Source organism: Lutra lutra, chromosome 5 (genome assembly GCF_902655055.1).
Source record: "Lutra lutra chromosome 5, mLutLut1.2, whole genome shotgun sequence".
Classification (NCBI taxonomy): Eukaryota; Metazoa; Chordata; class Mammalia; order Carnivora; family Mustelidae; genus Lutra; species Lutra lutra.
In genome coordinates this window covers 41228542-41244852 of record NC_062282.1, presented here as the reverse complement: position 1 = coordinate 41244852, position 16311 = coordinate 41228542, and the positions used below count along the sequence as shown (strand labels likewise).

Below are 16311 nucleotides of genomic sequence, written 5' to 3'. Positions count from 1 at the left end.
TTCACTGTATTAATAAAAGAAAGAGAGAAATACCACAAGTTCGTCTCTTTACTGCCAAAAATTCATTAATAAAATTCAGTATCTATTCATGATTTTTAAAAATTCCCATCAAACTATATACAGAAGAAAGCATCCATAAAAAACTTCCAGCAAGTATCATACTTAATAGTAAAATATTGAAACTCCCCTCCTGAAACTGAGAATGTAAAATGGTGTCCACTATTATCTCTTCTATTCAGGATTACATGAAAGGTCTTACCAAGTTCAATAATGCAAGAAAAATGATACTAGGATAGGAAAGGAAGAAGTGAAATGTTTATTATTGTTGATTACATGAATACTTATAGAGAAAATTCATAAGAATCTAGAGATGAAATATTTATAACAAACTTAACACAGTTGCTGGATACATTGCCATACAAAAAAATTTTCACCAGATTTTACATACCAGCAACAAGCAATTAGGGTCAAGGACTTTAAGGTGGTACAATTTGTAATAGAATAGCAAGTCATATACTTAGGAATAAATCTGACAAAAGATTTGCAAGACATTTACACAAAAAAATGTAAGATATTACTGAAATACATTTTTTTAAAGATTTTATTTATTTATTTGACAGAGATCGCAGGTAGGCAGAGAGAGAGAGGAGGAAGCAGCCTCTCTGCGGAGGAGAGAGCCAGATGCGGGGCTCGATCCCAGGACCCTGGGATCATGACCTGAGCCGAAGGCAGAGGCTTTAACCCACTGAGCCACCAAGGTGCCCCCTGAAATACATTTTAAAAGATTTAAGTAAAGGGAAGAATCACCATGTTTGTGAATTGGAAGGCTTACCATGGGAAAGAAGTCCATGTTCCTCAGTCATTCTACCACATCTCCAATTAGAATTCCCAAAGATCTGTATGGAAATTGATAAGCTAATTCTAAATTTTATATAGGAAATGCTGAGATGTAAGAACAGTCTTGAAGGAGAGGGGCCACAGTTCAAAGACTTTTACTCCCAGATATGTTGGGTGCAGGCAGACGGGGAAGGGAGGAGATGCAAACTCCTCTCTCCATTGGGTAGAGAAACTGAAGGATGATTTTGTCCCCATCTCATTTCTCCTCTTTCCCGGGGCCTTCAGCCCCTTGTGCAGAGACAGTCCCTCTGCGCCTCGGGATGCAATCCTATTCCTTTCTACCTTTGCAGTTCTATGTGCTATAGGCTTATTAGGAAAAGAGAACTTGGCTGATAAACCTTCTTCTCTCTTTCCTCCTTTTTTTCCTCTCGTGGTTTCCCCTCCTTTTCCTCTCCTTCCCTGTTCCCCTCCTTTTCTCTCTCCCTTCCAATCCCTCCTTTGCTTTTTCATCTTTTTTTTTTCTTTTCTCACAATTTTCCTCCTTCCCCTCTGGCTTCTTTCTCTTCACTTTTTCCTTCCCATTCTCCCTTCTTTCCTTATGTCTTCTCTCCCTCCAACTCTCAGATAGAAAAAAGGAAGTTCAACCAGAACTCTAACTCTACGTACTGTATCTTCATGGTCAACAAGCCCTACGCCATCACCTGCTCTGTGGTGGCCTTCTACATCCCGTTTCTCCTCATGGTGCTGGCCTATTACCGCATCTACATCACAGCGAAGGAGCACGCCCACCAGATCCAGATGTTACAACGGGCCGGGGCCTCCTCAGAAGGCAGGCCCCAGCCGGCTGACCAGCACAGCACTCATCGAATGAGGACAGAGACCAAAGCAGCCAAGACCCTGTGCATTATCATGGGTTGCTTCTGCCTCTGCTGGGCGCCATTCTTTGTCACCAATATCGTGGATCCTTTCATCGACTACACCGTTCCTGGGCAGGTGTGGACCGCTTTCCTCTGGCTTGGCTACATCAACTCTGGGTTGAACCCCTTTCTCTACGCCTTCTTGAATAAGTCTTTTAGACGTGCCTTCCTCATCATCCTCTGCTGTGACGATGAGCGCTACCGAAGACCCTCCATCTTGGGCCAGACTGTCCCCTGTTCAACCACAACCATTAATGGATCCACACACGTGCTAAGGTGAGTGCGGGGGGGCTTGGTGGAGTTTATTTGCATGATTCGGAACCGGTACCTCTCCAGTTTTTTTGTTTCCAGAGGGGTTCTTGAAAAGCTGGGAAGCGTTTATGAAGATTAAAGAAAATTTACTATCTGGTCGTGACATAGAATAGTGGATAAGGAGGACTTGGGCTCTGGGGGAGACTGGCCTGTATTCATATCCAGCCTCCATAGTTCTGTGACCTTGGGCAAGTCATTTAACCACCTGAACTTCAATTTCGATTTTTTTAAAAAATTGAGATCCCAATCACAGTACCTACATCACAGGGTTTTTCTGAGTATAAAGTTCGCTAATGTGGGTAGAGCACACAATACAGATCCCGACACCTAGTAAGCACTTAGCAAATATTATCTGCTATTATTTATAGGTGGTATTTTCGGTAGTGGTTAAAAGCATGGGCTTTAAGGTAAAAAAGACTTTATTCTGACTCTTAGTGCCACTACTAACCATTTATATAATCTCTCTTGATTTTACTTTACTCAACTGAAAAAAAAAAAGTAACATCCATTTCATAAGGCTTTTGTGACAGCTAGAGATAGTGTATTCATTTAGGGCCTGACACAAGGTAAGCACTCATAATACTCCTAACAATGTTACTCATATGATTAGTAGGAGCAGCAGTAATAACATATGGCCTGATGCCCTAAGATGGCCACAAAATAATGTGATAAATGAAATAAATAGGAGGATGGATGTGCAACAGTAATACCATGTGGTAAGAGGTACAATGGGGGTGTGGGTAATTGAGAAAGGGAATTTGAGGAGGAAAGAAGCTGATCTGGCTTTAGAACATCAAGAAAAGCTTCCAAGGAAAACATTTTTTAAGAATTTGAGACTTGGGGGAAAGATCAAGGAAGACTTTCTAGCAAATCGAACAGCATGAGGCAAGAAATGCGATGCGAAAGAACATGGGAAGGTCAGGTCTTTTACCCAAGGTCACCTGGGTTGATGGAAGTGGGAGCAACTTCGGAGCTGAATGTTCAGTGAGCAGTCACGATGCCTTTCTCTAAACCCTGAGAATTTTCTGTCTCCCCTGAGCTAGAGTCGTTCTCAGCCGTAAAAAAGCATGTGTTAAATAAGTCCATTCATCCTGTAGCAAAGATAAATTGTCAACAGCACTTTCTTTCCTTGCCTCGAGATGCACAGGCATTTCTAAAAAGCAGCTCCTTCGTTGACACAGTCATTTAATTTTTCTGATGGCAGTATTCAGCTGTCCCAGCAGCTGAAAACGGGAATTTTCATTTGCGTGTGTAGGAAAAGAAGAGAAAATAAGGTTTGCAGTGAAATAGAAACACTTTGCCTCAGAGACTGCTCAGAAGCCTGAATTCAATTTACTGCTACTAGGGTGGGCAGACTTATAGTTAAAGCCTAGTCTGGTGTTGAGATTCCAGCCCGTGGAAAAGCCTCCAAGACTGCTCCTCTAGGCCAGCGTTCTCTCCTGATTAGTGTGCCTTAAGCGAGGGTCGTATGAAGAATCCAACCAGGAAGTGTGTGCGCAAGAACTTCTGTGTGGGGGCCTAAAAGCTATTTGCCTTAGCAGTTGCCTGAGTCCGGGCTGTCAGCGACTCACAGAGCATGCCTTTGCTAATAAGTCCATTGTTCAGAACTGGAGGGGCTTTTTTCCCGTAGAAACCATCCCAGAAACTATTTGGGGGTTTCAAGGGCAGCCCAAGAGACCTGTTTTACTGACATGGTGTTTGATTCCTGCTGCATCCAGAAACTCTGTGGTGGGTTATAAAAGCGAAGATGGTAGTTTTGAGGTGGCTTGTGGATGTAATCTCCATACTTTAGTTTTCGTATTTCTGCATAAAGTAGAGAAGAGTGTAGGAAGTTGGTCTGAGGTACTTTTCTGGGGGAGGTAAGGAATGTTTTAAGAGCCAACACAGAGAGGACTTGTTTGAAGGCTGAATCTGCTACAGTGTAAGCTTTGCAAGGACAGGAATCCTGCCTGTTTCGTTCACGGCTTCATACCAAATACCCAATATGTTGCCTGATGTACAACAAGAAGTTAAACTCTTTTTTTTAAGTTGCTATTTTTTGGGAACTTAAACTCTTGATGGGTGAGTTAATAAAGCATACAATTAATTCTCTAGATCAATTGTATGAGCACCACTTAAGAACAATGTATGTTTTTCTTAAAAATCCTGTAAGCAGGACATCAACACATTCAGATGGATTTAAGACCTAATATAAGACCTAAACAATTAAAAGCAAAATCAGCTTTTTTCCTGTTGATCCTACCCTTCACCTCAGAGACAGTTAAAACTAGTCTGGTGATTTTTTAAATGCATTTACGAACATTCATAAAAACATACACATTCATAGATTTCTCTCCCTTTATTTATTTTATTTTATTTTTTGCATCATCATAAATGCACTCCTTAGTCCCCCATCCCCTAGTTCACCCACCACCCACCACTTCCCCTCTAGGAACCATCAGTTTACTCTCTAGAGTTAAGAGTCTGTTTCTTGGTTTGTCTCTCTTTTTTTCCCTTTGGTCGTGTGCTTTATTTCTTGAAACCCATATATGAGTGAAATCTTATGATATTTGTCTTTCTCTGACTGACTTATTTTGCTTAGTGTTATAACTCTCTAGCTCCATCCATGTTGTTGTAAATAGCAAAATTCCATTCTTTTATGGCTGAGTAATATACCACTTCTTCTTTATCCATTCATCTATCAGTGCACACTTGGACTGCTTCCATAGTTTGGCTGTTGTAAATAGTGCTGCAATAAACATAAGGGCGCATGGGTAGCTTTGATTTAGTGTTTTTGTATTTTGGGGGTATTTTTTGTACCCAGTGGTGCAATTTCTGGCTCATAGGGTAGTTTTGTTTTTTAATTTTTTGAGTGACCGCTAGACTGTTTTCCAGAGTGGCTGTACCAGTTTGCATTCCCACCAAACCGTACATTTCCTTTTTCTCCACATCCTTGCCAACACCTGTTTTTTCTTGTGTTTTTGATTTTAGCTATTCTGACAGGTGTGAAGTGACAGATCATTTTAGTTTTGATTCTCATTTCCCTGATGATCAGTGATGTTTGAGTATCTTTTCATGTGTCTTGTTAGTCATCTGGATGTCTTTGGAGAAATGTCTGTTCATGTCTTATGCCCATTTTTAATTGGGGTGTTTGTTTTCTGGTTGTTGATTTATATAAGTTCTTTATATGTCTCGGATACTAACCCTTTATTGGATATGTTGTTTACAAATATCTTCTCCCATTTCATAGATTGCATTTTAGTTTTGTTGATTGTTCACTGTGTAGAAACCTTTTGTTTTGATGTAATTTCGATAGTTTATTTTTGCTTTTTTTTTTTTTTTTAAGATTTTCTTTATTTATTTGCCAGAGAGAGAGAGAGAGAGAGAGCACAAGCAGGGAGAGTGCCAGGCAGAGGGAGAAGCAGGCTCCTAACTGAGCAAGGAGCCTAATGGTGGGACTCTATCCCAGGACGCTGAGATCATGACCTGGGCTGAGGGCCGACTCTTAACTGACTGAGCCACCCAAGCATCCTTATTTTTGCTTTTATTTCCCTTGCCTCCTGGGACATGCCTAGAAAAAGTTTGCTATTGCCAGTATAAGAGAAATTACTGCCCGTGCTCTCCTAAAGGATTTTTATGGTTTCAGGTCTCACATTTAGGTCTTACCTCCATTTTCAGTTTAGTTACCTTTGACAAAAGAGAAATGACTGACAATGGGAAGAAGACAGTTTTCTTCAATAAATGGCATTGGGAAAATTGGACAGCCACATGCAAAAGTATGAAACTGGACCACTTTCTTATTCCCTTTATTTTATATAAATGAGGTCATTTTATATGTACTTTTTTGCACCTTGCTTTTTATCCCTTATGAATGTATTTTAGAGATCACTGCACGTCAGAACATGTAGATCTAACTCATTCTTTTTAACTGTTCCATAAGCGTGTTAAAATTTATTAATTTCCCATCAGGGGATATGTAGGCGTTACCAATCTTTTGCTGTATCTATCTGTATTATTTTTAATGCTCTTGAACACTTTCCTTTGTGTATATGTATTCCTTTTTTTTTTTAAGATTTTATTTATTTATTTGAGAGAGAGAGAAAGAGAGAGCGTGAGAGGGAAGAAGGTCAGAGGGAGAAGCAGACTCCCTGCAGACCTGGGATCCCGATGTGGGACTCCATCCCAGGACTCTGGGGTCATGACCTGAGCCGAAGGCAGTCACTTAACCAACTGAGTCCCCCAGGCGTCCCTGTGTTCATGTATTTCTTTTAGAGAGCTCCCCAAAGTGAAATCGCTCCATTTAAAAATCTTAGATTTATTGTAAGATCAACCTTGCAGAATACTGTAGTGATTTGCATTCCCATCAGCAGGCTGTGAGAGTAGCTTCTACTCCTTCCTTTCACCAACACGATACATAATTTTTCTTTTACTATTTTGCTAATTACAGAAATGGACTGTTACTTAATTTGCATTTTCCAGATGATTTGGTAAGTTGAATCTCTTTTAAGTTAGTTACTGACTGATTTAAAAGTTGTTGGCATAAAATAAATTTAAAAATTTAAAAAAAAGTTGTTGGCATATATTTATCCTTGTACAGACGCATCTTCACATACGTGGTGCTTTGTTTGACAACTTCGTTCTATTTTTCTAATTCATTTCTGAATATTCTAAATATTAATCCTTTCTTCTATAGTTTGCAAATACACTTCGTTCTCTTCTGCTTGCTTTAACTTTAACTCTTTTCATAAAAAAAGTATTTGAATTTGCAAAGCACTGTTGATTTGACTTCTTATAGTTAACCTGTCTTCCTTCTTGAAATATTTTTCACATTAATTTTCCTAAACAGTGTACTTTCCTGGTTTGCCTCCTGATGCACTAGCAACTCGTTCTTAGTATCTTTTATAGGTTCTTCCTTCTCTGGCCTCTAAATGTTAGAGTTCTTCAGGGCTCGGTTCTTCATACTTTTCTCAAATGACTTTCTCACTTAATGGGATTTGACCATCCATAGTTTTTGTGCCATCAATCTCTCTTTAATTAACAGCTCTAGATCATAGCTGTCCTCTAAGCTCCAGACCACAAAATCCAATTTGCTTCCTTGACAGCCTCACATAGGTGCCTCTTAAGAATCTCACATTTCATGTACCTAAACAGAATTCTCTTGCATACCTCACCCAGCCCCCTACTCCAAGCTTCCAGGCTCTCCTCTGTCTCCGTAAGTGGACCTGCCATCTACCACATTACTGAATCTGGACACTCTCTGTCACTCTCAGGGAGAACTACCATGTTAAACTGCAGATTTAAAGCTTTAAAAAAGAAAAATCAATTGGGGCGCCTGGGTGGCTCAGGGGTTAAAGCCTCTGGCTTCGGCTCAGGTCATGGTCCCAGGGTCCTGGGATTGAGCCCCACATTGGGCTCTCTGCTCAGCAGGGTGCCTGCTTCCCCCCCTTTCTCTCTGCCTGCCTCTCTGCTTACTTGTGATCTCTGTCAAATAAATAAATAAAATCTTTAAAAAAAAAAAGAAAAAACAATCAGCTGATATTGAAAATATGGAATTCGATCTAAATAAATGTGAAACACAGAATCCAACACAGGGGCAAAAATGTAAACCACAGAAGTGAAGAATGATGCCTGAACATCCCGCTGCATGTTTAAAATTTGGAATTTGAGGGCCATCTGGCTGGCTCAATCAGTAGAGCATGTGACTCTTGATTTCGAGATCATGCATTTGAGCCATGGTGAGGGTAGAGATTACTTAAAAAAATAAATAAAAAGAGAATGAATAGAATTTGGAATTTGTTAAGTGCAACTTCATTTTCCTCATGCAAGGCATTCATTGGCAAATTATGTCATTCTATGTTATTAATAATAATGATTATGATGCCCAGCATAATTCCAGAAATATGTGTCAGTTACTGAATTTAAGAACTTTGAATGCATTATTGCATTTAATTTTAACAACAACCAAATAGGTTGCTCTTATAATTATCAGGATTTTAACAATGAGAAAACTGAGGCTTAAAGAGGTTATAGAACTGGCCCAAGGTCACACAAAGTCTTCATGATTGTCTTCAGGCTAATGAAAGATTAAAACACTCAAGATTGAAAATTATCTTGCCCTTAAAAAAAAAAATCTTCCCTCTACAATGTATAGAGGACTTAGTCTGCAACCGAAGAATCACACTGGGGAGAGCCAGGTCATGACAATACTCCAAAACTTTGAGACCTTTTTCTTTTAAAAAGAATAGAACAGAATTTTACTTTGCCAGTTTGAACTAAAAACAGGCCAGTCTGCCTCAGTGGTTTGGAATAGTTTGGTCCCATTCTTGTAGTCCTTTGACTCATGCAAAATTTTTATTTATTTATTTATTTATTTATTTGAAAGAGAAAGAGAGTGTGTGTGGGATTGAGCAGGGGGAGGGGCAGAGGCAGAGGGAGAGAGAGAATCCACAAGAAGACTCCCCTCTGAGCTTGGAGCCCCATGAAGGGCTTGATCCTAGGACTTTGAGATCATGACTTGAGCCAAAACCAAGAGGTAGCTGCAGAACTGATTGAGCCACCTGGGCACCTCTTCCCTCCTTTTTTTTTTTTTTTTTTTTTTTAAGATTTACTTGCAACATCTATTATTAAGCAAAAATATGGGCAGCCAATGAAATAAAGTATGTTTTGCCAGACAGTCTTATTGGACTTTGACCACTCAAATTGAATGAACTAACGTAGAATGTAGCAGAGATGTCTGCAGTCATGTTTAGGTTTTCTGTGAGATAAGCATCTTTTTTGGAATATCCAGCTCATGATCAGAGTAGAAGTGAATATACCATTTGGTTGGCTAATGAAGTAGTTTGTCTAGATATGTAGGTTACATAGCCTTTTAAAAAGAGCTTCCAAACATGAATTATTGTCATATATATGTTTCTTGGGCAGTTTTAATTTGTATGCCCATATACATTAGGAAGAGGCATCATGCCATCATGTGGACAATGGATTCTAAGAGCTTCATCCTGGGTGTGGACTGATTCTTAGCAAATTTGGAGCCAGCTTCTCTCTCCTTGTGACATCTTTAACCTGGCTCTCTAGTTGTTTTCCCCATCCACCAATCTGTCTCTTAGTCTGATAGAAGTCACCTTTCCCGCTCTAGGAAACTCCCATCAGACATAATGGCAGAGAAGGGAAGAAATAACCTAGTGGGAAGACACTGGCTGCATTCCCACTCGAGTCTGGGACAAGACAAGGTTGCCTTGTCACCTCTGCTATTCAACATTGCATACAAAATCCAAGTGACAGAAGGGAGAACTATGCAATATAAAAATTAGAGAAAAAAGAGCAAAACTGTGTCTATTTATAAACATGAAAATCCACTCTAAACCATGAGAACTAAGATGTTTGACAGGATGTCCAGATACTGAATAACTAACCCAACATTCAGTGACTCCTACATACTAGACATCATCACTTAGAATTTAGATTAGGAAAAATACCATCATCCACAGGAACAGTAACTAAAGTTACTAAAAAAGTACAAAATGAAAATATAAGACATATATTGAAAGGAACTTTAGAACCTTAACTGAAGGAGAAATCTGAGATCTTGCTAAGGGTTCACTGTGGACAGCAGAAGAAGGTACTAAAACATCCAAATTTTTCTTTGGAAGTTATAGGAAACTCATCAGAAACCAGGTTTGCAGATTCTGGAACTTGATTTATTAGGTTCTAAGGTTTGATTTGCTGTAACTATTTCCTGAGCACCTAATGTGTCAGGCACTGTGTATGAAGTGGTAGATGGAAAGATAAATGAGAGTCGGAATCTCCCTGAGCTCATAGCCTAAATGAGGAAAGAGACACATAAGTACATAATTACAGTACAGTGGGAATTGCTGGCGTTGTGCACAAGGTTTAATGGGAGCCAAAGGGATTGCTTCCTAACCAGTCCTTTTCTCATCATCACTGATGCTTGAATTCCTGCAATGAGAGAATTGTACTACTCAGTGAGCCTGCTCAGTGGTTGGGCAACTCTAGAGTTGAGAAGGTCTTCCTTATATTGAGGGGAAATCTTCATCCCTATGACTTCTGCCTGCTGGCCCTAGTTCTGCTTTGAGCAAGAGAAAATAAGGCTACATCTTTCTGTATGTTTTAGTTCTATGTCCCTTCTGAGGCTTTTCTTCATTATTCCATTACTCTTCATGCAATATTGTTAAAGGTTTGGAGAACAGGATCATGTCCCCCTATTTGTAACCTTTGTTATTATTTTTTTGATAATTTTTTCTTCAAACTGTGGTCAGGAGACCCCTCCCATTAAAATCACCTGGGAACTGAGTAAAAACACAGATTCCTGGACCCCATTCACGGAATTGAGGCAAGTTAAGGAACATAATATTTTTGCCAAGATGATTCTTACACATGTTCAAGTTGGAGAACCATAGACTCTGACCCCAATGGATTAGAATGGTCCAGTGTGTGCTGGTATTGACTGTGCTTTTGGGTTATGACACATATTATAATTCTTAGGTCCTAAAGATTCTCTTAAAGGGTAATACTTTTACATGATTGAACTAGGAAAATTTCTTTGGAAGTTGCCTCAGCTCAGCCATTCTTCAAGCCAAGTGATTCTAGCCACTTGGGGGGGGGGGGTGAAGTGTGATCACATATGCTGTGACCACATAGTGTGGCAGGAGATAGAAAGAAGCCATCCTATTGTGATTTGGAGTCCATTGGGAGTTTGATTCTGGAGTTGTTTTTTCATTATCTTTGGAAAAATGTCTAGGATCTTGCCAGTACTATTCTCTGCTAAGTGTTCAGAGCCTAGTAAAGTACCTGGCACATTGTGAGGCTTGACAAGGAGTAAAGCAACGTTTCTGCCCCTTTTCCCTGGTTTCGCTTCTCTTCTGTTTAACTATCTTTATTTAAGATTAGCCCCAAAGATCCAAGGCAGAGCAAGGATTTGTGGCACTGACAGTAACCTTAGAACACAGATTTTTCTCTAGATGAAATCCACGGAGGATTCCAATTTTGGCTTCTTGGGTAAATAATCTCTGCCCTGCCTGTCTCACTACCTCATTGTGAAAATCAAACTAGGTAATGGAGGTGAAATTGCTTTGCTAACTGCAAAGCTCCATCCTCAGGGGAGAGATAATTATGTTATGAGAACAGACTATTTATAAGTTAGGTAAATAGCTAAGATTGCATGCTTAGCAATGCAGAGATGGCACACGGAGTTTAGCTTTGGGGATGGATTTCTCTGCTCTTGGGCAAGGCTTAGGTGTCTCCTGTTGGTTCTCCAGGTTTAGACCTTGCCCAAACCTAGGACACTCACCCAGTTCCTCAGAAGACTGAGAACTTCTGCAAGCACTTCCCAAAGAACTTCTTGTCAATCTAACTGGGCTCTTGGCTACTGTCCTCCATTACCCACTCTCAGTCTCCCCTGATAAACAGCTTTTTTTTTTTGTTGACTTGGGGATCTCTAGAGCTGTGCTATCCAATAGGGTAACCCTCAGCCACATTCCAAGGATTCAGTGGCCACATATTATAAGTAGAATATTTTCATTATTGTAAAAAGTTCTATTGGGCAAAATAGCTCTAGAGCCTTCTTTCTGGAATAAGGCAGTATATGCTTTTCCTCAGACTTACTTATACCAACCATAGCTCAATTAATAAGCCAATTCTAATGGATGTGCTATAGAAGTCTTTGGCATTTCCATGCACAAGATTAGTATGCTCAGGTTTAAATATGAAATCAATAGAGGTGGAAAATAATGAGGATAGAGAAAAATTGAAAGTGAGAAAGAGGCAAACAGAATGAGGGTTCCACTAAGAACAGTAGGAGAAAAAAATTCTTCTAGGCTATTGCTTTTTGTTGTTTCCCTTATAAATAAGTTATCAGAATTTATCATTGTATTTATTTTTTTTGCTGACTTGCTTATTATCCATCTCCTCAGTTAGACTGTCCATACATGAGGCCAGATAACAGGTTTATTTTATTCCCAAGTATTCCCCTAGGGGAGAGCACATGATTCAATTCGAATACTTATTGGTTGAACGGATGGACGCTTTTATCAGACCCTGTTGCTCACCTGGAATGTGTATACTTACAAGTTTTCACCTCTTTAGACAAATACTTATTAATCCCATAACCAGAATCATTGTCTTTTTCACTGTGACATCACTTGCCAATTTTCAATGTCAATACACCAGCATTTCCCTTTTAAACAGAGATTTTCATACTGTGGGTTGGAAGATGACCCACAGATGAGACAATAATTTAGGTTTGATTTTACTTTGGGTGCTTAGAGGTTTCTGCTAATGTTGGAAAGTTGTTTAACATTTAAAAGCTATTTTGTGACCTTTGCCTTGTATTCTGGAGGTTATAGTTGGATTCAACATTTAACTCATTGTTTTGAACCAATGCAAGACTTAATCTGGGTGAATCAAAGATGGGTGAGGATGACCTTGTCTTATCTCCCCCAGCCTCCTCCAGGGTTGACTGGCAGGCCAAGCACAAAATGCAAATGCAGGGTCCCTTGATCAAAGTGCAGGTATAAACTTCCATCGAAAGTATTAAGATGTAAAGCCTTTTTCTTTCATCTGCAATTTTTCTCTCAACTTATCATGGCATATTTTCTTTTCTTTCTTTCTTCCTCAAGAAGAAAAAAAAAATAAATGATTAGCAAATATTTACCATTCATCTGTGTATTATCCAGTGCCAGTTTTTAGTGCAAATACGAGAGCATTTTGCTTGTATGGAATCACCGAAGTGACACAAGTCACACAAGTCCTGTTTCACAATTCAAGTGTGCGTGTGTGTTTTGTGTTTACCAGACGGCGCACGAAACTCACGCAACCGTTTGTACTTCACCTCTTGATAACACACACACCCCACTAACACTCTGCCGCCTTCAGCTTCCTGCTCAGCAAGGATGCACTGAAAAGGGAAAAGGGCCATGGTTGGCCATATCTTATCCGTTCTTTCTGTGCTGATATTTTTAGCAGAAAGTGTTGGCTAATACAGTGGAGCAACATGAGTAAGAAAAGATGTGATAGGGTTTTTTGGTTGGTTCCTCCTTCTTAGCACAGCACTGCCTTTCTCCTGGATTGGACAAGGTCTGGTCAAATAGACTCCGTGACCACTCAGGGCTGTCTGCATTCCCAGTCACTCAGTCATAGATGTGCTGATAAGAAGCATGAGCACAGGATTCTGGTGGACCTGTGACCTGTGGGAATTCAGTAAGACTCGGTGGTAAACATGTTGTAGAAGTTGCTGATAGGCCATGGAAAAGAGGAGTGCTTTCTATATATAATGTGTTCACCATGCATTTGCTTGGAGTCTTAGTAAACCCTAATGCATGGTGTATCTCCCAGAATTCTGTGCTTGTGGGGCATCATTAATGTTTTGAGGCAGCAAGGAGCTATGGCATACACACACATGCACACAGAGCCTGTGCACCCAGGTGCCCCCTGTCACTGAGACATGTTTTATTTTCCCTTCAGACCTCATAGGTTCGAAGATAAACTTCCTAAGAATTTCAAGATGGCAACACTGGTCACCATCTGGCTGGCCCATCTGTCTGTGCTGGTCACACAACCATGAAGCTGGCCTGCTCCCCCCACCCCGCCCCGTCCTTCCAGTCACAACCTAAAGCATGTCTCAGGAAATATCCTGCTTGTTGGGATTACACCAGGAACATGGGCAGAATAACAGCACTGGCAGAGCTCCCTTTGCCTTGAGTTTAGTAATCAGGTGGCTTAAGCTGCCTTCCAGGATGCCCTCTTCTGTGCAGAAGTGCTGAGGCAAAAGCGTTATTCCCTCCACTGAGACATTTTTCAAGGAAAGTTCCCGCCCCTGAGTTAGAAGAAGGTGGGCTAAAGTGCTGGGTTCTGGCACACCTGGCTGTTAGTCCCAAGACTGGACATTTACTATTGATAATAACCTTTAATGTGTAACCCAGACATTTCTGGGTGCCTGTTCCTTCATCAGTAAAATGGGAATACTATTAGAACTCTCCTCTTGATGTACTATATGCTGGCCAACTGAACATTAAAAAAAGAATCATCTCGGGCTTTTGTGAAGGTGAAATCTCTGTGCAGCTGAGTCCAGTTTCTGCTGTTACCCAGAAAGTGCTCCCTGAACGGAAGCAGGTGCAGTTGCTGTTATTACAGTTGTATATACAACATCATTCATATCTTGGTTAAACAAACTTCTCCAATTATTTTCTCAACTTCCTGATAAGCATTTCTTAAGAAATGAGTCAAGAGAAATCTCTGTGTTCTAAACACTGCCCTCAGACAGGGAATGCAGAGCTCCCTCTGCCAGAAGAAAAAACCCAGAGAGGAATTAAATTAAATTAATCACACTGTTTGTAAATAATTGTTTAAGCAACATGAGACGAGCCTTGTTTCCTGGGTACATCGTGCCCTGTGCTCAACAGTTGGGGCTGTTATGTTGAATACGCCTCTGGCTTTTGAATTACCTGTAGGCATGTCTCAGACCCAACTAAAACATGGTAACCATGTCAAATGAATTGGGTGCGTTCTGTGTGTGTTTGTTTTTCCCCGTTGGCTCTGCAGGCACACTTGTTGCTAGGGTGCGAGGGCTCTGTGTATCAGCCCCCTGGCATGGGTGCCCACAGCACAGAGGGATGGTATGTGCTGCTCCAGGGGGCAGACTCCCAGGGCACACCAGCTCTAGAGATGCCTGAGGTGGTCTGATGTCACGGACTCAGTCAGTGTGCCGTTCTGACCCTCAACCTTGTATCACACTAGAGACATTAGGAGCTTTTAATAGCTGAGCCTGGGTTCCACTTGTAGAGAGTCTATTTAATGGGTCCACTTGGGAGTCAGAAATGCACATGTCTTAGGAAGCTCCAATGTACCACCGTACTGAGACTCGCTGGTATAGAGGAGAGAGCGTGAAGCCTGTGTCAGTCACCAAGCAGCCCATCATCTCCTGCGACACCAATAAAACAAGGAGGTTGTGGGGCACCTGGGTGGCTCAGTTGGTTGGGCGTCTGCCTTCGGCTCAGGTCATGGTCCCGGAGTCCCAGGATCAAATTCCACATCGGGCTTCCCAGTCAGTGGGGAGTCTTCTTCTCCCTCTGCCCCCCACTCTGCTCTCGAGCTCTCTCTCTCAGTCTTTCTCAGGTGGATGAATAGAGTCTTAAAAAAAAAAAAAAAAAACAAAAACACGAAAACAAAAAAAACAGGGAAGTTGCAGGTAATGCTTCAAGTTTAGGGTTTGTTCCGCAACTTAAACTGCTGAGATAGTGTGGGTCTAACCCATTAGTGCTCCACTGGGGACCATTTTGTACACCAGGGGCTATTTGGCAACATCTGAAAGCATTTGGTTTCCAGCACCAGTGGGTGCTACAGACACCCAGTAGACGTAGGCCAGGGACGCCGCTCAGCCTCCATCAATGCGTGGGGTAGCCCCCGACCCCCACTCCAGCAATAGTGGTCGGGCCCCAGATTTCAATAGGGCCAAGGTTGAGGAACCCCACTTTAAACAACTCTTCTGGGCTTCGCAACACAGAATCTCCTTACCACGGCCAGGGCCCCACAAGAGGGGTCTTTCCTTGGTGCCAGGAGGGGCCTGTGCTTTCCCTGCCCACATCCGCGTGGCTTGGCACCATGTGGCTCCTCTCATGTTACACCCATTGCCAAGACAAGACAGGTTCAAATAAATAAATAAATAAACAAACCACCCTGTGACTTTGTTTGTAGAAGGTGGTTGATGTTGCTGCGAAGAAGGGCCCGGAATTTCTGAGGGTAGCGTGCCGGCAGTCACCTTGCCGACAAGCCCTTTCCAGCAGGCAGGCCCCCGGAGCTTGTTCCCTTACAGCATGTACTTGGCAGCGACACAGCCCTCCCGATTTAGTCAGAGCAGCTGTTCAGGAAGGAATCGCCTCCAGAGCACACAAGAGACCCACCGGAAAACATACTCCTTGTAAACGCGGGTTCGGTCCGCAGCGTACGGAGGCAGGTCCCTGGCCCATGGAGGCGGTAAAGCACTGTTTTATACTGGGGGTTGACAAACTAGAGTGTGTCCAGAAAAGGGCAGACACCGAGATGTTTCCTTGCAGAATTAATGACCTGGGAGCAACCATGTCAGGAACAAGGGATGCTAAGCTTAGAGCGTAAAGAAGATTCAGGTCGTAAGCACTGATTTTATTTATCTAAGGACTGTTACAGGAGAAGGGGGTCTGGCTTGTTCTGCAAGGTCCTAGGGGAGAGAAGTAGGGACAGAAGATTGAAGTTTTAAGAGTTCGTATTTCAGCACAGA

The 16311-nt window shown here is 41.5% G+C and overlaps 1 protein-coding gene across 5 annotated transcripts in view; it reads left to right on the top strand.

Annotated features, from left to right (window-relative positions):
* Positions 1 to 16311, top strand: part of HTR4 (5-hydroxytryptamine receptor 4) — a 188364-nt gene that overhangs the window by 131332 nt on the left and 40721 nt on the right. For all 5 annotated transcript variants that reach the window (XM_047731440.1, XM_047731438.1, XM_047731436.1 and 2 more), the window contains exon 7: positions 1462 to 2030. In XM_047731440.1, the coding sequence (XP_047587396.1) occupies positions 1462 to 2030 (569 nt within the window). The remainder of the gene's footprint in view (positions 1 to 1461; positions 2031 to 16311) is intronic.